Here is a 21,835-nt window from a genome sequence, read left to right as displayed (position 1 = left end):
TAGAAAGTACAAGGTTTTATTATCTTTTTATCAAAAAATCAGTAACAGACAACAGTGTGAGGTGGCTACAAGAGTTGCTCTCTCCCAACATAGCCAGAGGAAAGGGAAGGGGGAGGAGGGAGTCAGTAGAGAAGAGGACCCAGCCAGCTGGGAACCCTGGGTTTTGGGGGTGAAGGGTGCAGAAAGCAAGGCTGATTTCCCCTAACCCCAGCCAGTGGGGTCAGAAGACACAGCCTGCCCAGGCTATGCCACCTCTCTCTGGAGGGGGAAGGTGGCCGTAACAGGCTCCAGAACTAGGGCCTAATCAGCCCTCCCCACCCCCACCCTGCCTTTGCCCAGGGAGACAAAAGTCATCCCAACAAAGCTGGGACTGTGACTTGCTAAGCCAGTTTAGTTCTCTAGAAGTGCTGTCCGACAGATGGAAATGGTCTCTACCTGCCTGCTCGCTGCAGCAGCCACCAGCCACATGTGGCAACTGACCACTTGAAATGTGGTGAGTGTGACTGAGAAATGGATTTTTAACTTTATGTAATTGTAATTGATTTAAATAGCCACACGTGGCTATTGGTTACTGTATTGGCTAGCTCAGCTCTCCAGTTTTCTCTGAAATTTGGAAAAATGAAGGCATACCAGCTGGACTCAAAGCTGAAGCTAGAAAGAAGGCAGAACTATCTGCCCTCAGCTATCTTAGCCCAATGTAAAGAAGGCACCACGAACGGGGTAAGAGAAAGAGGCAAACCCACTCAGCCACATAAAAGTTCACTCACTCAACCACCCAGCCAACTTTAAATTGGAAATATCACACTAGCTCCTGAAAAAATATATTTATCTATTTTTCTAGAACCAAGGAAGAATAATATATTACAAGAAAAGAGACACAAAAATCCCACTATCCCTTATATTTTGGGATCTGCCAGAAAACTATGTCTCAGCAAAAGCTACTTCTTAGAGGAAGCAGCTTCAGAAAGGGTCAAAGTCATGAACAGGAGTGTAAAATATATTAAAAAAAAAAAAATGGGGAGGGGATTTAAAGAAAAAGAGGAAAGAGAGGCCCTGTCTGAAGCTATAAATAGTAAAAAAAAAAATTAATAAAAATTATATCTCCGGCTCTTCTCTCATTTTCGAGAAACAAAAACAAAAACAAAACCATTAAATACAAACTTAGCAGGTACTGTGGAAATGTGCAAGAGAGCGGAGAACACCTCAGCACCTGTGCATTCCGGCCAGGCAGAGGCGCTACACAAAGGAATGAACTGTTAAAAAAACACCCCCCTAAAAAGAGATTTACCAATAGATTCTACCGATCCATTTTAGTATGAGTTTTCAGCTTTTCTCCTCACCCTCCCTCCCCAAATAAAAAAGGTTGATTTCTAAAAGTCACTTGGAAGAGCCTAGAATGGCCCAAGTATACCACAGACTCCTGTAGTGTGGACTCAAGTGTCCTTTGATGGACACATCTCAAGGTGCAGATGGTTCTAGTTCCTTCTCCCAGTTCCTGGCAGAGGGACCGGCAGTGAAGGGGGCGGAGGGGGGTCGGGGGAGGAGGGAGGAAGGCGCTAGGAGCAGATCTCCAGCAGGACTCATACGACAGCTTCAGAGGGGCTCTGGATGAGGCATGGTCAGTACAGGCTCTATACTGGGCCTAGATTCTAAACCGGAAGATGAAGAAATGATCCAATTCTAGATTTGCCTTCAGAAAAGCCAAGTTGAGCCTCGTTTTTCTGCTGGGACATTTGAGGCCCAGAGAATCAAGAATGAGGCAGGAACAGTAGAAGATGATGTCTCTCCTGACACTTAAAATGTAGTCAGAGCTGAAGATGCTGACAGGTCAGTGTTAGGTGGCCCTCCCCCTACCTTAATGTCCACCCTCCAAAATCCTTCAGCCTCCCACCCCCCTCAAGTCCAAGCCAGTGCCCGTGAGGAAGCTTCAGGCATAGAACTCGTTGGTGGGGGCTTTTTTGTAGATGGGTTTCTTGCCCAGGTCATAGCTGCCTTCGTCCTTCTTCTTCATGCGGTATACCAGCAGCAGAACCAGGAAAATGGCAAACAGGATGCCCACGCCGCCGCCCACAATCAGAGCTGCAGGGAACAGAGGGAACAGCAAGGTGAGAGCTGCTCATCGGGACATTGGGGTTCGTATCCTCCCTCATCCACCCTGTTGGTTCTTACAACTAGACACCCTCACAATCACCACCACCTGTGCCCAGCCTGCTGATGACTTATTTGATTCTCACAACCTCACTTACGAGAAGGGGGTCACTAGAAGTCCCTGAAGACCCTAGGATCAGCGTGGCAAAGCCACCATGCCAACCTACATTTGCCTGGGTCCAAAGCTAGGCTCTTTCTAAACATCAGCTTAGCCTTAACTGAGCCAGAAGCAAGAAAAATCCCAGTCCCCTTGCGGTCCCTGTGTGCACACATACCCATGCTGGCTTATACTTCTATAGACAGGTATACGTGTCTATGTACACACAGGTGTAACACACTAGCATGTCCATGCTATTATGTTATAGATAATTATAGATGGTGGTTTATGAGCCTAAGAATGTAGCTCTGTGGTTAAGACCTAGCGTCCACTGCCATCTCTCCTCCTCACTGACTGGGTGACCTTAGGCAGGTTCCTTCATCTCAACCATGTTTGTCCTAAGGATTAAATACATGAGTCTACTTAAAGTGCTTAGAAGTGTGTAACATAGCATATGCTCGCTGCTCATTCACTGTAAACGTCTGTGGTTTCTTTGTGTCCCCAGCACCCTGAATCGGGCCTGGCACAACAGGAAGTACTTAATAAATGATGCTTACAGTTTGGCTCAGAGAAGAGCACAGCCGAAGGGCACCTGGCCAGTGTCAGGCAGCTGTGGAGGGCTCCTAACCTCAGGGGAATGGATGTTCTCTGCTCTATGCCAGGGGGCCTGAATGGCTCCATCCTGTTTGTTGACTGGCCAGGGATGTCTCACAGAATCCTTTCTGTGGCAGACTGAGTCCCCTAATTCGGTCTTAGTCAGGCTAAGAAGATTAATTTTCTGTCCCTGCACACACTCCACAGCTCTGCACAGAATGGGGGCATAGGAGCCAAGTAAGGTTCTTTCTTGGCTAAAACTCTATGAAAAAGCAGCAACAAAGTACCCCCAGGAGATGCCAGGAAAAGCACAGGGGTTATCAGATATCAACCCCACACCTGTCGCCATCACCTTTCCCTCTGATGACCCCAGCTCCTCTAGTAGGTCTGTACTGGGCTGCCTCACAAAGTCATGGTTCAAATACGGTCTCAGAAGTGACTATGGTCCTAGGTTCAAAACCGTTTCCTGGTTTTGTGACTTTGGAAAGCAAGTGGTTTGCTTTCTCTGGGCCTCAGTTTCCCCATGTATGAGAAATAGTTGCTTTATACTATATCAGTGTTTTTTAAAACTACTTTTAAGGTTTTAGAGGAAAAAAACAATTTTCTTTAACAGCGGTAGAATCCTCAGTTGGTAAAAGCAAAACCTTATCCAAATCCCACATATGCCAGCTGAAAAGTGAAACTCTGAAGAAAGATGGGGGAGGCTTTACCTCTAAAACTTCCAAGTTGTTTGAAACTTACAAGACTAAATGGTCTCTAAGGGCCCTTCTAGTTCCAACAGCACCCTCAACCACACCTGTATCACACAGAAAGTAGTGAAGGGAAAGTGAAAACAACGTTGGCTCAGGTATCAGGAGGCCAGGGGCAAGGCTTAGCTGGGCCCAAAGTCACCTGGGATTATACTCCCAGGGAACTTCATCTACAAGATGCACGCAAGATCTTTTATCTGTCCTGATGGAGACAGGACACAAGGCTCTTTGCTTATACATCAAGCCTCCTGGGAGCTACTGGCCCAGCTGGTTACCAGGAGATGGGAGTTACCTAGCCTGGGCCCAGCCCAGGGTGCCCACTCACCAGGCTTGTTCATCCTTATATTTTAGGCTAACAAATCAGAACAGCCCTTTACAGTTTGCCGAGTTATTTCAGAGTCATTATACCAACCCAAGGAGGTATCATTGTCCCCATTTTCAGAGGAGGAACCGGAGGCTCATCTCCACTGAGGTTCAAAATTCTTCTCAGCCACTGTCACAAGTGATAAAGCAGGGGGAAGGAAAGCCAGCCCAATGCTAAGGAACCTCTAGGCTTTCAAGGGAGATTTTCAAAGAATGTTAACTTTTAATAATTAACTCCCCAGCTACCAAACCTAAGCTCTGAAAATAAGAGAGGACTTAAAGCAAGTGAATGACTCAGCTTGTCTATTCTTTAGAAGCCTTTGATGTGCAATTTTCCTCCCCCTCCACCAGGCTGCACAGTCAGAGCGTCCCCCGACCACCCACAGGTGGAGTCAAGGCCAGGACACCCTGGGTCTGGCTCTAAGGAAGGGGCCCCAAGGCGCCTCCCGGGCTAAGGAGTCCTGAGTGCAGCACTACCTCCCATGGAGACCTGCCCCTCTTTGGGGTATCCTGCGAGGACCTTACCTGCCAGGACCTCTGTTCTCTCAAAAATGTTGCTGGCCTGGGCAGTGCTGGACATGGACACCCTGTTGGACATATCCTCGTTCCCCTCGAGCGGTGGGGAGAGCCTCTTGGGGATGACCTCGTTCTCCTCCAGCTCCTTGGGTTCGGTGGGGACCCAGCTCCCAGGCCCTGTCCTCTCAGGGATGCGGTTATCTAAGGGCTCCTGGATGGGGGAAGGAGGAGAAGAGACAAATGCTCAGCATGGTTTGGGGAGGCACCCAGGGCAGGGGACAGGGACATTCAGGCATGCAGGCCAGGGGACAGGGGAATCTGCTTCGGCCATGTTGCTGACAGAACCATGTGGTCCTGAAGCAGAAATCAGCAACAATTCACTAATTATGCTGTGAAATCCTTCCCTGCAGCTTTTCTAGTAGATCTGCCTCCAAAATGGGAATGAATAATGTGACGAGGGCACAGGGAAGCCAGTGACCCCACGCACTGCTGCTCGGCGTGTATTCTAAGAGTAACCACTCTGGAGGGCAGTTGGGCAAAACTGCAGAAATTGCTGGCCCTTGAATGCAGCAATTTTGCCTCTGCGACTCTGTCCTAAGGAGCTAATTAGAGATTTGTACAAAAGATGCGTGCTGTAGTGCTATAATTTCAGAATATCGAAAAATTATAACTTTTCCATCAATCAGGGAAATTGGGTGAACTATAATTATGCAGCCTATAAAAATAGGAAGAACATTTAATTATGTGGGGAAATATGCATGACCACTTTAAGTGAAAAATGCAATATATAAAACTGTGTATATAATTTGACATTCATGTTGGGAAATATCTATACAACCACAGAAAAGGGGTGGGAAACATATCTAAGTGTTGACAGTGACTATCCTTGGGAGGATGGTCTACCCATGATTCAGTGGTGCTTGCTCCAGAGGAGCCCAAGGCCACAAATAAAAGTCTTCTTGATGGTGAGGTGAGACCCTGATTTCTTCTGCTCTTCTCAACGGGTTTCACACGGGAGCACGGGGAGAGGCAAAGCACGTAGCTACTTACCAAGGGTTGGATAACTTCGGGGAAGATTCTGGGGTCCTCTGAGTCATCTGTAAGGGCAGAAAGGCTATATGAGTATGAGGTCAGTTACCCCCAGATAAGTGACCCCCTTTCAGCCATGGCTGGTGAATCCAGGGACCGACAGTACCACCTGGGGGCTAGAAATACTGAACTTCAGGGCCCACTGACTCAGAATCTGCATTTATAACAAGATCCCCAGGGGACTCGTTTCAAAAGGCAAGAGTCTAGACTGCAATATTAAACATTAGAAATTGCAATATTAAAACATACGAGTCCTTGGTACGTGCACAGAGCTACAACCCAGTGCAATCCCCATAACACTGATGTACTGTCATTCCTATTCCCATTTTGCAGACTCAGAAACCAACGACTATGCGACTCCAAAGCTCAAACTTTGAATGATTACACCATCCCACACACAGGAGGGATGTTTCCTAGTCACTCTGTCTGGCCCAGCAGCCAGGGCCAGACACTCACAGAAGACCCTGGAAGTCTGGGTGCCTTCACCTACTCCCACCCCCCTCGGAAGCAGGGGTTTGTTCTTGGTTCCCCACCTACACCTCAGCTCTTGCAGGCCCCCAGGTCTTTTTCCTTTCAAAGGAAGACAAACACTCTATCAGTTCTCCTTCCCCACCCTCACTGTGCCCTAGGTGAACAAGTTCAGGCTGGTGCTCAGAAAACCTAGTAGTTACAACAACTAGCCCAAGAAGGGTCTCGGGGATGGAAACGACTGATCCAGTTACTTTTGTTTCCGCTTATTTGAGGGAGGAGGGGCACTCCAGGAACATCCCCACAAAAATCAAAGGCTTCAGGTGTGGTCCCCCTCCTAGGAGGAGAGGCCGCACTCCCTGCCATCCACGCGGCCCCGAGCCCTGGCCAGCCCACCTCACCCTCCATACCCAGATCTCCAGAGCCAGACAGCTCAAAGTCATCGGGTTCCTGCCCGGGCCCCACCACATCCTCGTCGTCGGGGAGAGCTCCAGAAAAGTATCGGCCTTCTAGGAGGTCTTGGGGGTCGATGACCTCAGTCTCTCGGATCTGGGGAAAAAAGGAGACAGGTCAGCCGATAGCCTGGCTAATGGGAGGCCACAGCCTCTGAGCCACAAAAAGCAATGACACAGGCATTCGAGGAGGTAAACTTGGGTGGGTGCTGGAAGATGACTAGGCCTGGAGTCCTAGGCCCCTCCTGGCCCCTGATTTGCTGTGTGACCTTAGGCAAGTCTCTATCCCATTCTGGGATAATAAAAATAATAAAGGTGAGAATAATCAGAATATAACTATAGTACTAGGTACCATTTACTAAGCACCTGTTTGTATGTGACACCCCTGTTCTTAGTCACTCTAAAGCCATGTCTTTAACCCCATTTTACAAGGGAGGAAAGTGGGCATTAAAGACATGGAGTTATTTTCTTTTGATGACATAAGTAGCCGATGAAGAAGTGAGGATTCCGTGTAGGGCTGCCTGACTTTGGAGCCAGCGATTCCACCCACCCAGGCCGGCCGGAGCATACGCTATGCCAGGGTTCTATGTGGCAGAGAGGGCTGCTGGCTCTGGTCTGGCCCAGTCTCGGACACCTTTCCCAACTGAGTCAGACTGGGCTGGGACAGGCAAGGCTGGCTCACCCACACCCAGAACAGCCTCAGGTCAGGGCGCTGCCCCAGACCGAGTGACTCAAGAGTACATAAGCGCACTCTTGTTTTTAATCTTCCAAGTATCTCCCACAGGTCTATTTTGCCAACACCACACAGGACATGGAGAGGCACCGTTTCTGCCCTCATGCACCATCTACTCCAGTACCCCTAAGTGTCACTCAGCTCCTATCCCATGGGAACCTAGCTAGTCACAGCAGAACCTGAGGTCCACCCCTGCTGAGAACTTTCAAAAGGAAAATATTAAAGGTCCAGGGAGGCAAAGAACATTCCCAAGGTCCTACAAGTACATCTGCCACATCCCCTAGAGTTCAAGAGGGTAAGGGAAACATTTGGAAAGCCTACCATCCTTTCTCTTAGCTCCTAGGCTGAGGTTCTGTCTGCCCACAGAACAGCAGCCCTGGGCCAAGCTCATTACTTCTCTAATTAATTCAAATATGAAGGTGTCCATTTGTCAGAAGAGTCAGGGTTTCACTTAAGTTCAACACACACTCTTCCCCAACACATTCTTAGCGTCTTTTTCAGAGTCCCTAACTGCAGGAGACAGGGGCTCTCCTCAGAACCAAGAATACCATCTGGAGAGGCCAGGGACATCCTGTCCTCCCGTTTCACAGAATTTGAGAGAATCTGACCCCAAACAGGGCAGTGACTTGCCCAGGTTCACAGTAAATTAGCCTACATAGTTCACAAAGGAAAGAAGCCAGTTCTGTTTCTGCCTGCCCCAGGCTGTCCCTCTCCCAGCGGAGCCTGCCGGTGACACAGTGGGGAGCCCGAGAAGGAGTATCAGTTCCTCAGACAAGGTTACCATGTCAGGAGAGGCCCAGGCACCTCCTGTCCTCCCCTCCACTGGTTTCCGGGGAGAGGCGGGGAGAACTTGACTATCAAGCCCTCTTCCACCCCCAGGAGGGCATATGCCGGATTCCTGGAAGGGAGCAGGGTCAGGCTGGGAGGAAGGCAGCAGTGGGCAGGCAACTCCCCTTCCTGCAGGAGGGGAGAATCTGCTGACGGCCTGGCACACATGGGGGTGGGAGCCAGAAGGGGTTAAGCCCTGGTTAGGGATGACTTCATGACTCCGGAATCAGGAGCTAGCACTGGAATTCCAGCCCCCGCACACAACTCGGTGCCTGTGGCTTTGGTTTGGCAGCTCAGGAGTAAGGTTCCTCCACAGTTGCGCAAGCTGCCTGTACCTAGGGCGGGGTCCCTGTGCTCCTTCCTATGTACCCTGTTCGCCTGTTGCAAATTCCTCTGGGGCCCAGAACCTGACAGCAGCACCTCTGTGGCTTACCTAGCTAAGCACTTAGCATGAAGTAAGTCCTCCTAATAGATCTTGTGCAGAATTGGAAAGGAGGCAGAGGGAGCGACTCAAAAAGGTAGTCGCTTGGCCAAGTTCACACAGGCAGAAAGTGGCCCCTCTGGACCAGACCCCAAGTACGGGTCACCTGAGCCTTTAACCACATGCAAAGAAACACACACGTGCACATAGAGTGCCCATCTACCCAGGGAGAAGGGAGCTCTGTTGGTGGAGGTCCAACCAGCCCAAGAGGGCAGGATGGTACTATGGCCACTTGTTGACTGGCCTGGAGACCAGACTGGCTGTGGGGAATCAGAGCTCAAAGTCCTCGACACCGGGGCTAGAATCCCGAAGTGGGGCTGTTTCAGGCTGACACCCTCCCTATCCCTTTTTGTCCCCAGGAACCATGGAAGTTGCTTCCTCACCTGCCTTTCTTTCAGTATGTCAAAGTGCTAAGGGGTGTTTCAAAACAACCTATGGCATTAGCACGCTGATTGGTTGACAGTGACGAGCTCCATTTTACCCATGAAGACTCAGAGGAGATGGGTATGAAGACCTCGCAGCCACGTCAGCAGCAAAACCGAGGCTGCACTAGATTTATTCCCAGTTCAGCCCTCTTGGTGGTCACCGGGGCATCCCTAACCCTTCATACTTGCTTGTACCAGGTTCCTGGAGAGGATAAAGGCCTTGTCTAAGATCACACCAGGGGTTAGCAACATGGCCTAGAGTAGGCCCCACCAGACACCTATTCTGCATCTAAAAGGATTGGGGTCCCTAAAGACTGCATTAGATGAGCCTAGGTGCCCTCCTACAGCAAGTCCAGGGGCTTGGGAGAAGCTTTGGAAGGTGTGCTTCCAAAGATGGGAGGACCCAGGAAAATTAAATTCTTCTTCAACTCCCAAAAGTGCGCTCTCTGGCCACGACCCCTGATCACAGGGAAATTCCCAAAGTGGGCAGGAGCCGTTTAAGGCCAGCAAGACAGGAGCGTGCTGCAGGGGGTTGTGGGTAATCATCCCTTTGTGTGCGTATGTGAAGAGGGTGCCAAGTGCCCTCCCTTCCCTCACACTCTTCAGCAAGGCCCATTCAGTCGGGGGTAGCTTTGAAGAACCAGGCCACCCAGCAGCCAGGCCCATCCCTGACCAGAGAGGGACCCCACCCTGCTCCTGGCTGAGGATGTGGTCTGGTCGGTTCTCCTCAGTTCACCCCATCCCTGCCCAGGGAACGTGTACTCACATGTGTGTGCACGCACAGGCATCCTCTCTGGGCCCTCAGGTCTCCCTGTGTCTTTGTCCTTCTCACAGACACACAACACAAATCACCAGGTGAGTGAGGCAGTGGGCCTGGGTCCCACAGACCCTGCTACCCCATTGAGGGTGGGCACCTAGGGTTGGTGCCTGGAGGCTTAGAGATGCTGGATGCTTCCCCACACTATCCATAAAAGAGGAGTAGGTGCTATTTTGTTCTAAAGGGACTAACACCTGCCAACAGACGGTATCTGAGGCCACAGAGCCCAACCGTTTCATTTTATAACCTAGCAAACAGATTAAAAGACAAGGGGCTTTCCAAGGTCACACAAGCAGCTGGCAGCAGAGCTGGACTTAGAACTTAGGTCTCCTGGCTCTCAGCCTGGCGCTGTCCTCTCTCCCGTTCAAGGGTTTTAGCTGCCCTTAAGGGTCTCAGCAAATCCACAGGCAGCAGCTGTCACTCCAGAGACACTCCCCATCCAGTCCTTAGGCTCTAGGCATGAAGCTAGAAAAAGGTCCCCACTCTATCCCAAAGTCCTACAACTTCAGTCACCCAGGACAAGCCTGGGGGCTGGGTGGCTAGTACTACGTATTCACTACGTGCCAGGCACAAAACTGGATGCTTCTCTACGTGAGCTCATTTCATTGGCACACAGCTTTGTAAGGTGCTCTACCCATTTTGCAGGAAACTGAGGTTCAGTTGAGTCATTCATCCAAAGACACATAGCTGGAAATCGACAGAGCTGAGTCAATCCTGATCTTACTCAAGACCGTGCCTCAGCCACAACCACACTTCTCACTGTCAGCCACGCTTTATTTACATCTCCACCCCAACCCCACAGCCCACACTGCCAGGCCAGGGCTCCAGGGCACCCCTGCCCCTGGCCAGGGAATAAACAAAGGCGAAAGTGATATTGATTAAACAAAAGTACAGAAACTTGGCTGGGGCACCAGGGAGAAGTTCAGGGTCAGAGCTAGGTTAACTATGAACGGTGTGAGGAAGAGAGAGGAGAGCCTTCCCCTACCTGGCCTTTCCCCAGGGGAGGGAGGGTCAGGGACACACTGGACCCTTCGTTCAGGAGGTGAGACCAGAAGGGCGACTAGGAAAGCCACATTTTGGGAGGAGGTGGGATGGTGACTAAAACCATGACTAAACCTACCAGTGATCCTGACAGATCTCCAGAAGACGCCATTGATACAGTTACTTTCCTCCCTCATCCCCCTTCTGAAGGGTCAAATATCCCCCCAAATGAGCAAAACCTGGGGGCCACAAAAAGGACTGTCCACCTTGGCAGAAAGGAAGGCGCCCCGAGTGTGGTTACCTGAAAAGGCAGATCCACAAGCAAACTGCAGTCCTGCCACTTTACCTAACTATATGAGCCTTGGGGGCTTCACGTCTCGTCCTCCCTTCTCTCTTTTTGTAACCAGGGCGAGTAGCACCTTGCAAGATGATGAGGATTTAGTGAAATGCAGCAGTGTGTGTAAGGGACCCAGCAGGAGGTTTGGTACACAGCAGACGCTCAATGAGTAGCAGCTATTAATCCCCACCTGCCTTCCTTCTGGCTAAGGGGATTAGTGCTCAAAAGCATCAGTAAGACCTGGGAAAAGTTGTACAAGCAATTCCATTGCTAGAAAGAAGGTGGTCCCTGGGTGGGGAAGTACTTGGCAAACCGCAAAGGGACATACCCAATAATGGGTTATCATTTTGCTTCTGAAACCAGAGACTTTTCAACAACCAATCAGGTGCCCTGAGACTTTGCAAGAGAAAAAGACCCCGAGATGGGCAGAGGCCTGCACAAGGTCACACAACGTGGAGCACCTGTGCTAAGCACATAAAAGCAAAGGAAAGACCAGTTGTATTTTTCCAAAAGGATCAAACAGCAATGACCAGAGACACCTGAAATTCTACTTGGGACCTGTATCCCCAGAGTATCTGACCTGCCTTGGGGATGAAAAAAAAATCTATAAGGCAAAAAGAAACGACACACCAACCCACGACCTGGTGCTCTGGTACCTGAAGGGTTAAGCCAGGTCTGGGGGTGAGGTAGGGAGTTCGAATGTCAGCTCTGCCCAGGCTCTGTCCACTCTGAGGTCGGGTTACTCTGAACACAATCACTCAGGAGAGAAGCCAGGCCTGGCACTGCCAGCAGCCAGCTTTTCACCAACCCCCCAGGGCAGCCCATTCCCACAGCAAGGGCTCCAGGATTCAGGGTGCCAGCTAAGAATGGGGGCAGGGGGTGGGAGCTTCTGGAGCCTCTGGACATCCCCCTGCCAGAAGCTGATGTCCCACCCCTGTCACTAACTCCCTGGGTGATCTTGGGAGATTCCCTCTCTGGGCCTCGGTTTCCCTACCTGTAAAAAGACAGTTCTCAAGGAGACAAACCTCCCTCTGTCTCAAGTCCTGGTAACCAAGCTGGGCACTGCTCCGATTACCGGTGGAGACAGCTGGGAGGGGCTGGCTCCCTCAGGGCCGCAGAGACAGAGGTGCATTGAAGCTGGGGTTTGTAATCTAGGCAGCGGATCCGTGGTCCCTGCTGGATCCATGGGCGGGAGGTAAACAAGCCTCCCTGTTCTCAAGAGCAGAGTCGATAGCCTGTCTCAGCTGATTAGATCGGCTCTGGGTGCTGGCTTCCTGCCTCTCTGAAGCACCCCCCACACCCCGCATGGGGAAGCCATTGCTCCAGAATATGTCAGTCTGTCACACAGACGTCTCGGCCCGGCTTCCCCCGGGCAAGAAGTGTCCTTACTCCTGGTGACCTGCCCAGCCACTGGTCACCCCTGCTCCCATGCCCCGAGGTTCGAGTGGTACAGCCAGTCCCTGCAGGCCTGGCCGTGACCAGCAGGCTCCACCATCTCACTGTTTCCACACATACCAGCCTCTCCCTGCCTCCCTTTCCATTACCCCAGGTGTCACCTGACTAGAAACCTCTACTGTGCCAGAGAAAACTAGGGCAGCTGAGCTCCTGGGCCTGAAGGACTGCGAAGGGGGCATGCGGAGTAAGGGGGGTGGAGGTGGGGAGCTAAGTGGGAAGGAGGGACTGGCCAGAGGGTGGGGACGGGGAGTCAGAGGGGGCGCAGAGGTGGGGAGAAAATAGGAGGGGCAGGTAGGGGAGCCTGCAGAAGGCCAAAGCTGGAAAGGACTGTTCATATCACAGAGTGATCTTTTGGGGACTCCTGGAGCCCTCCGATAAGGATAAAAAGTTTTGAACTCCAAGAACTGTAACCATCGGTTTACATTTTCAACGTGCACACAGACACCGCCCTCCTCAAAGCCAACCTCTGGCCAGGTTAAGAACCCTTGTCTAGCCGCTAATAATAAACTAAACTTAAGGTAGCACTTTACAAGTTTGCCAAACACCGATTATGACCCTCAGGTGACACAGGTGTTTTATAGAGGACACTAGGGCTCCCATCGGGAAAGTGACTTATTAACTGCGTGTTCCTGGGTGAGTGACAGAGCTGGGATGGGGACTCAGGTTTTTCTGGCTGTGAAATGTACCCCCTTTGACTGTCACGCAGCCTCTAGCAGACAGGGCCAGAGGACCCTGCGAGATGTGGAGCTGCACCCAAAGGTCACCAGTGAGTTAATAACAAACCAACCCAAGAAGTCAGGTTTCTTGTACTCCTAGGGTTAAATCAGGCCCCAACTGTTGACAAAAGCCTTCTCCTCCTCCCTCTCCAGGCACCAGGAAAACTGGCTTTTCAGAACACAGTCCCTTTTCTGCCCACCATCTCGCCCCTTACAAGCAGAGCGCTATTTGTATTTCACTTAGCCTCCGCAGGGCTAGAAACTATGGCCCCCCTCCTACAGAACAGTCCCTCCAACCAGGGGTCTGGGGTGACCCGAGTCCTGGGCAGTGTCCCCAAGGTCCACACACCCTTTGCAACCTTCCTGGTCCCTCTCCCTCCCGGCTGCAAACTGCTCAGCAGGGGGTTCCTACAGATTCCCAGCAGGAGGGGTGGGGCTGCCGGGAACTGGTTCTTGATTAAATATAAACCCATCTGATAATTAGCAAACAACCCACTTCTAAGACAAACAAATTGCAGATTTGGGTTCCATCGGCCCCACCCTGGACTACTCCCTTCCCACCTTGCTGCTGTGGGTTAGAAACGGGGGAGGGAAGAAAGCTTTCCAGGGGCCATGGTGGGGGAGAGGTCCTCAAAGGGACCAGGTAGCATCCAAGTGGCCTGGGCAAAGAAGGGCACTGTCACTAAGACGGCCTCCTCCCTCCCAGGCACCACACAGGGAGCATAACTTGCAGTCTTGTTATCTGCTATCAGTCTTACCACAACCCCAGATCTTCTTACAGACCAGAAAGCTGAGAGGTGGAGTGGCTCATCCCAGCCAGGTATAGCTAGCTAGTAAGACGTGGACTTCACACCTCTGGAGTTAGGTCTGCCTGACTCCGAACCAAGGTTCCAATGCCCTCCAGCCAGTCCCAGGAAGCAAGGAGGGGGTATCCAAAAGACCAGAGACTCCCGGGGTCACATCCAATCTGGACTGTACAGACTTTGCTCTATGAACTTAGACCAGCGGCAGCCTTAGTTTTGCTTTAAGGAAAAAAGAAAAAACAGCATTACCTGCTCCGCAGAGGCCAAAAGACCAATTTTGAGGACTGGTTGAACTCTACCCTTTCAAAGTCCACACAGAGGCAAGGCATTGAGAAGGTCTGTGCCTAGCGCTAGTATTTCTTGTACGTCCCCTCGAGGCCCTGGACACTGAAATGCTGACTGGCTTTCACAGGCTCTCAAAGGACAAGGTAAAACTCGGGAGGCCATTGCAAGGCCTCCAGCACAGAGCCATCCTATAGCCAAGAGGTAGAAAGGAAATGGGTGACTCAGGCAGGCCAGTTAGTACTCTCCTCCGGTGACTCAGAGAGCCCTATCCAGCCCCTTCCCCCACTTTTAAATGGTCATTTGGAAATCACACCCAGCAGTCCGGGAGGCTGAGGACAGCTAGGAGTCAATTCCTCCCAGGAGGGAGCTGGGGCGGGAGCCCATCCTGGCTCTCCCAGCTTCTCATTCAGGCTGCTCAGCACTCCAAGTCCTTGGAAAAGCCCTCTGTTTCCAGGAGCTGAGGATGGCAGGAGCTGAATGTCCCACCCACCCTCAACTTCTCCTCTAGTTCAGGCCAAGAACCCTCTCCTCCCCCTATCAGTAGGCTCTTGGGACAGGAAGGACCCTGGAGGGCTCTGATCCAACCTCCTCATTTTAGAGTTGGGGACACTGAGATCCAGAGATAGGGCACATTTCTCAAGGTCACCCAGCAATTCAGAAGTAAGACCCAAGGTATCTACCTTCAACCCAGCCAATTTCCTGATCTGAAATGTTCTGAGGACACTCAAAACAGACACCTTATGTTATCAGACAGACCTTGTTCTGACCTTGGCAAGCCATTACGTTCCTCTAAGCATCAGTTTCCTGTAAAAATGGAGATAATACCTACCTCACAGTATCACCGGGAGGCATTCATATCAGCAATAAATTACCTCAGTGCACCTTTCAGAATGAAGTTACTTGCGTGAATATTATTTATTCATGCATGCAAACATTTCCTGAGTACTAACCATGGGCCAGGTATTTCACTAAAAATGAACACAGCAGAGTTCCTGCCTTGGGTGTGTGTGGGTGGAAGTTGTGTGTGGGGGAGAGGTGAGAAGACAACTCAGAATCTGGTGGGGTGTATTTATTCCCTCACCAACCATAACTTTCTTCAAGGGAGGGAATGCCTCCGATGTCTTTATGGTTTCCGCAGCCCTTTTCAAAGTGTAGGTCCTTAATAATGGAATACCTGGGCTAGAAAGGGCTTTTGAGGCCATTCGGTTCAAATCCCATTTTACAGATGGGGGATGGCAACCCAGAGAGGGAAAGGGACTCAACCTCACAGAGTCCCCCAAAACCATGGCCCAAATATTCTCCCGGGTACTTGGTGGCTCTCAGGGCTTTTAAGAAGTCCAAAGAGCTCTCTCACTGGTCACTCAAGGATCCTAGACCCCCTGGGCTTCCACCCCAAGCCTACTCTGTGCAATCAAGGAGAGAATTCTCAAGGAGACCAGAAACATCTCTCAGCTAAAGTACAACGGTGGGTGGGGGACACTTCCCCCAAACTGGCCGGGCCTGGTACCACATAGGTGGGCTGTGTCCCTGGGCAGCAATATCGCTAGGGGTGGGGGTGGGGGGAGTTCCCGCTCCCAAAACAAGGCTGCCTTTGGCTGGCCAGGGAGGGAGTGGCAGGAAGGCAGTTGAGGGGAGTGCTCCCAGCTGGACAGGAAGAACTGGTTTAGGATGGCAAGCCCCGCCAATGGAGAACCTGGGTGCTCAGCCCGGGTTTCCTTCCCAAAACCTGTGGCACCTAGGGGGTGGGCGATACCACCCAAGGGGAGGGGCCCCAACAGCACTATTGGAGGGGGACGGGGCAGAGATTCTGATGGCCTAGATGCTCTCTGCTACCCCAAAGTGGTACCCATTTTACCTCTCGGTTCCCTCATCTGCAAAGTGGGAATAATACAATCCCCACAGGCTTTTTGTGGACCTGGCATATGGAAACACTCAATACACCATGACTGCCATTAGCAAAACCCTTCTCCCTGGGCCTCAGTTTCTCCACCTGCAAAAAGGGGCTGACCAGATCATCTCTGTGGTCTAATCCAACAGTGACGAGGTCTGCTTTTTCCAACCACAACCCTGGGAGGAAAGGGGGTGGTAGGGCCCAAAGGGGAAGCTCTACGATCCCATTAGAGGAGGAAGGTCTGTGACATTAGCGGAAGGGGAATGCTGAGGTCAGAATGAGAGGGGGACAATTCGCTCAGGAAGCAGCTGCTCAGGGCTGACTTCTCCCTCAGCTGATGGGTCACCATAGGCAGGACTGACAGCCCTCCCCCAAACTATGTCCTTCTGACTGGCCCGGGGACAGAGCTGTCTGCCCCTCACGCTGAAGTACTTGTAGGCTCAGCAGCCCAAGCTGAGAGTGGCACGCGAGAGCCCACACGGTGTCCTCACCACCTCCGGGGTCGTTCCTGTTCTCCCCACACTGTCGGGGTCGGCAGGACCCAACATGGTATTGCTTTCGATGCCTCCCCAAATGCTGGACTCCAATACATCCTTCAGGGCCTAGTTTAGAGCACTGCACCAGGGAGTAACAGGCTTGGGTTCGAGTCCTGACTCGGCCACTAAGCTTCTGGCAAGGTTGCCCTTAGTTTATGGAAGTCATCCCCTCACACGGGGCCTCTGTTTCTTCCACCTCAGAATTCCTTGAGGCTGGCCAGCCCCAAATCTTTAGACTCTAAACTAGTCTTGAGTGACCTGAGGATGGGACACAACAGCAGCCACCCATCACCGCATCAGACTACAAGTTAAGATGAGCTGGGACTTGGAAGCCTGGCAGCCTAAATTTGAATCTGACTCAGCCCTTTATTAGCTGTGTGACCTTGGGCAAGTGTGTTAGCTTTCTAGCCTGAGGACCAGTTTCAGAACAGTCACAGGGTTGTTGTCCGAGTGAAGCTAGTTGATAGAACCATTAGAACAGCCATTAGAAAGCGGTTAGAACATTGCCAGGAACACCGTAAGCACTAAATGTTTGCTATCATCACAGCAAGTCTGCAATTGTGCTGCAGGCATTATTGCTCGGGTCTTACTCATTCAACTGAAGCCTGCCAGGCTGAAACCACTTGTCCCTAAGTAAGCCCAGAGAAACGGGAGCCCCATACCAGAACTAACAACAGGGACTCGAGTGCTTTCCCCAAAACCAGGGCTTAAGGACACGAAGGGGGCACAAAGCCCAGGCTTTTGGGAGGCAGATCGCCTCTCGCAGCAATTCCGGAGATTGCCTCCCTCCTCCCCAGCTGACTGCTGGCACGACTGGAGCTTCTGGTAGCCCAGGACTTTGTAACCCAGGACAGTAACCAGTGGCCAGCGAGAAGGAAAGCTTCTTAGAGCTCACGGAGACCTTCTCTCCCCAGGCTCCCTCATCTCACTCAAGGTGGGTGCTTCGATTTCCCCATTTGCACTGAACAGAAATAGGCACCCTTCTTGCAGAAAGCAGGGGCTCATCTCCTGGTGGAAAGCGCGGAGCCGGAACCACCCCTCCCACCCACCCTTCAAATATCAGTCTCAACTTTATAGGGACCCTAAAAGAAACACTCGTCATACGCTTTGTGCAGATGGGGAACTTAAAACTCAGCGGGGGCAGGGCCTTGCCCTAAGTCACAAGCCAGTGGCAGCGCGCTGGCCAGAAGTGAGGTCAGGGCCCAGTTCTCCACTCCCCAGTGTGTGCAACAAGGCCCAGCAGAACCCCGAACTCCTCCCTCTTCCGAGGACTCACAGTCCCGCTCATCCCCCGGCATCTCGGATTCTAGATCTGCCCGCTCTGGGCGCCCAGGAAGCGAGGAGCGGGGTTTGAGGCTCCAAGCCTGTCCCAGGAACACCAGGGAAAGGGCGACAGTGTGTGTACGGGGTGGGGTAGGGGGGAGAAGGTGACACCGGCTTAGTCACGTCCGAGCCTGGTGCCCGGGGCCGGCCTGAGGTCAGGGGGAGGCGGGAAGAGCAACAGGCTGGGGGCGCAGGGCGCGCAAAGGAGCCACCCCCGGAGGCCTCCCTGTGACCTCGGGTCCAAGTTTCCAACAAAGTTTCTCCGGCCCCGATGTCTCCTTGGGAGCGGCGCAGCCCTCTGATCAACCCTATTCCACGATCCCAGGAACAAAGGAGACACCGGTCCGCACCCCCTCCCCCCGCCATCTCTAAGCACCTACCGACTCCGCGAAAGCGGCGGAGGAGCCCACGAGGAGCAGCAGCAGCAGCCGGAGCAGGCAGGCGTGGGCCATAGTAACACCGTGCAGAGAGGTCGCGCAGGCGAGTGGCCGTGGCGGGCGGGCCGCCCTCCTTATAGACCGCAGCCGGCCCCGCCCCGCCCCGCCTCCCGCCCTCTCCCCTGCTCCCCGCTCCCACCCACTTGCCGCCGGAATTCCCCGGGAAAGCTGAGCCTCGGGGGCGCTGCACCCGCTGTCCGAGCTGGAAACCCCAAGGGACCCGCCCCATGCGCTGAAGCGGGCTCCCCATCTACCCCAGTCCTCTTCCTCCAGGAGCCTCAAGCCCCTTTATTTATTGGATCCCTTGGTAGGCAGGCCCCCAGAGATCGCTGTGTCTAATGCCCATCAATAGACAATTCGGTAAAGAAATTGTGGTACATACCTACAGTGGAGTATTACTCAACTATAAAAAAGAATGAAATCTTACCCTTTGCAACAACATGGATAGACCTAGAGGACATTGTGCTAAGTGAAGTAAGTCAGACTGAGAAAGACAAATACCATATGATCTCATTTATATGTGGAATCTAAAGAAGAGAATAACTGAAAAAAAAACAAAACAAAAATAGACTCAGAACGAACTGATGGTTGCCAGAGGGGAGGGAGGTTGGGGAAATGGGTGAGAAAGATGAAGGGATTAGGAACAAACTGGTAGTCACAAAATAGTCATGGGGATGTGAAATACAGTACGGGGATACTGTCAATCATATTGTAAAAACTATGCATAGTGCCAGGTGGGTAGTAGACTTATCAGGGGGATCATTTCATAGATTATATAAATGCCTAACCACTATGCTGTAACCTGAAACTAATATAAAATAATATTGAATGTCAACTGTAATTTAAAAAAATATATAGTTACAGGATGTAAAGTACAGCACAGGGAATATAGTAAATGGTATTTTAATAGCTATGTATGGTGTCGGACGGGTAGTAAACTTGTTAGGGTTATCATTTTCTGAGATATACGAGGTCTGACAATTGAGTTCGTGAACTCACCCTAGAAAAAGTGCTACAAATCTCATTGCTGAATATCACTATGGTCACCTTCGAAGTTCTCCCCTTGGGAAGCCATGCACCGGGGATGCCAGTTTCTAGTCCATCCTTCAAAGCAATTTTGGAACTCTTTCTGGAATGGCCATCAGAGCTGTCGTCATATTACCCTTAATGTCCTGAATGTCATTAAAATGTCTTTCTTTCAATATGTCCTGTATCTTCAGGTAAAGAAAAAAGTCATTGGGGGCCCAATCCGGTGAGTAGGGAGGGTGTTCCAATACAGCTATTTGTTTACTGGCTCAGAACTCCCTCACAGACAGTGCCATAGGAGCTGGTGCACTGTCGTGATGCAAGAGCTCCTTCGGGACCATTTTTGCACACGCCTTTCTCATGCCAAGATTTTCAGTTAAAATTTTCCTAATTGTTTCTTCATCTATGTTGACTTGGTCTACTATGCTTCTCACAGTCAGCCAACAATTTTGACGCACAATTCAACAAATGTTTGCAATGTTTTCGTCACTTCTGCTCATTACTGGCCACCCTGATTGCTCTTCATCAGTGACTCGTTCTCTCCCCTTAGAAAAACATTTAATCCACTTGTACACTTCCGTTTTCTTCATGGCATTATCCCCCTAAAGTTGGACTAACATGTCCCTGATTTCGCTTCCACTCTTGCCAAGTTTAACAAGAAATTTAATGTTTGTTTGTTGCTCTAATTCAAGCTCAGGCATTCTCTCAGCGACACACAAAAACATGCAATAACAATAATGAACGCCACTCAGCAAGACACCGCCACACGTCGACAGGAACACAGCTGTGAGACACTGATATACCAAGGTTATGATACCTTACAGAGCTGTTTGTACAGGCTGCCAATGTAAGCGCACAATGACAAGTTCATGAACTTAATTGTCAGACCCTGTACAACAGGTTGAGGCTGCCCCTCCCCCTCTTTCCAGACCTCCTAGGGTAGAGTACACAACTGGAGCACCAGAGACCCAAGCCTAGGAAGCCACATCCAATCCTGTCCCCCTCATGGCCCAGCTCAAATGCCTCCTTCTCCTGGAAGCCTTCTCAAACCCCTCACCTCTCCATCTAGCTCGTATCTCTCTTTCCTCTGAGACCTCTAATACTCCATCTGTCCCTCTCTTTGCGCACACATTCCTTTCTTATGTCAGAGTTACAGGTGAAGAGCACAGGCTTCAGGGTCAGAGAGATTTGGGCTGTCATCCTGGCTGGGTTACCTGGGGCAGGACACTTTACTTCTCTGTGCCTCAGTTTCCTCATTTGTAAGCTGGGAGTCATAACAGTTGTTACATCACGAGTGTGGAGAGTTTGGTGCTCAGCACAGTACCTAGTACCTAAATGCTCTCCAGTTTTTATGGCCGCAGAGGTCTCCCTCTGAGTCTCAAGTTATTCCCCCCACTCTCTACCAGCTGCTCAAACAAAGCAAATAACAGGTAATCATGTCACTATTTTCAGAATAGCTGAGAGAGTGGGCGTGGGTCTCTCTCTCCCAGAATGTCACCAACCCTCTCCAGTCTTGCTCGCCATGCAAATCTCTCTCCAGTTCCAGATAATAACAGCCTGGATTTTCCAGAGGCTATGGAATGTCCAGCCACTGCCTTGCAAACCACAGAAACTGGGAACATTGGATTCAGAAGGACCCTCCCAAACCTGTCAATCTAACAGATAGGCAAACCCATTGTAAGATAGGCAAACCAAGGCCCATTCAGTGAATCAATATCCACCCAAGCATTCTACAGAATTCTAAAAATAACCCTCAACCCCTCCAATCACCTTTTCTCCTTGCTTTCTATTTTTTTGTCATAACACTTTCCTTACCTGATGACACATATTTATCCCTTTACTTGTGTATCATCCATTTCCCCACCAGATTTACGAGATCTGACAATTAAGTTCACAAACTTGTTGCAATGATGTTGCTAACTTTTTTTAATATCAGAGGGATTATCCATTATGAATTTGTACCAATGGATAAACAGTTAACCAAGTTTACAATTTGGAAGTGCTGAAAAGGCTGCATGAAAAAGTTAGAGAATCTGAACTTTTCGCCAACAATTCATGGCTCTTGCATCATGACAATGCACCAGCTCACACAGCACTGTCTGTGAGGCAGTTTTGAGCCAGTAAACAAATTAGTGTATTGGAACACCCTCCCTACTCACCTGATCTGGCCCCCAATGACTTCTTTCTTGACCCGAAGATAAAGGAAATATTGAAAGGAAGACATTTTGATGACATTCAGGACATCAAGTATAATATGACGACAGCTCTGATGGCCATTCCAGGAA

General features: G+C 50.8%; 1 protein-coding gene across 1 annotated transcript; it reads right to left on the bottom strand.

The window, feature by feature from the left end:
* Positions 1-18,584, bottom strand: SDC4 (syndecan 4). The gene is made up of 5 exons (XM_033094654.1): positions 18,468-18,584; positions 6,435-6,573; positions 5,518-5,564; positions 4,477-4,678; positions 1-2,079 (listed from the first exon to the last, which is right to left on the bottom strand). Exons 1-5 carry the CDS (start codon positions 18,537-18,539, stop codon positions 1,928-1,930), a joined length of 612 nt encoding a protein of 203 aa, XP_032950545.1. The 5' UTR covers positions 18,540-18,584; the 3' UTR covers positions 1-1,927.
* Positions 18,585-21,835: the final 3,251 nt, after the last annotated feature.

This window comes from Rhinolophus ferrumequinum, chromosome 23, assembly GCF_004115265.2.
Source record: "Rhinolophus ferrumequinum isolate MPI-CBG mRhiFer1 chromosome 23, mRhiFer1_v1.p, whole genome shotgun sequence".
In the NCBI taxonomy this organism is placed as follows: domain Eukaryota; kingdom Metazoa; phylum Chordata; class Mammalia; order Chiroptera; family Rhinolophidae; genus Rhinolophus; species Rhinolophus ferrumequinum.
The sequence above is the reverse complement of the archived record's forward strand: the minus strand, read 5'-3'. Positions and strand labels throughout refer to the sequence as shown.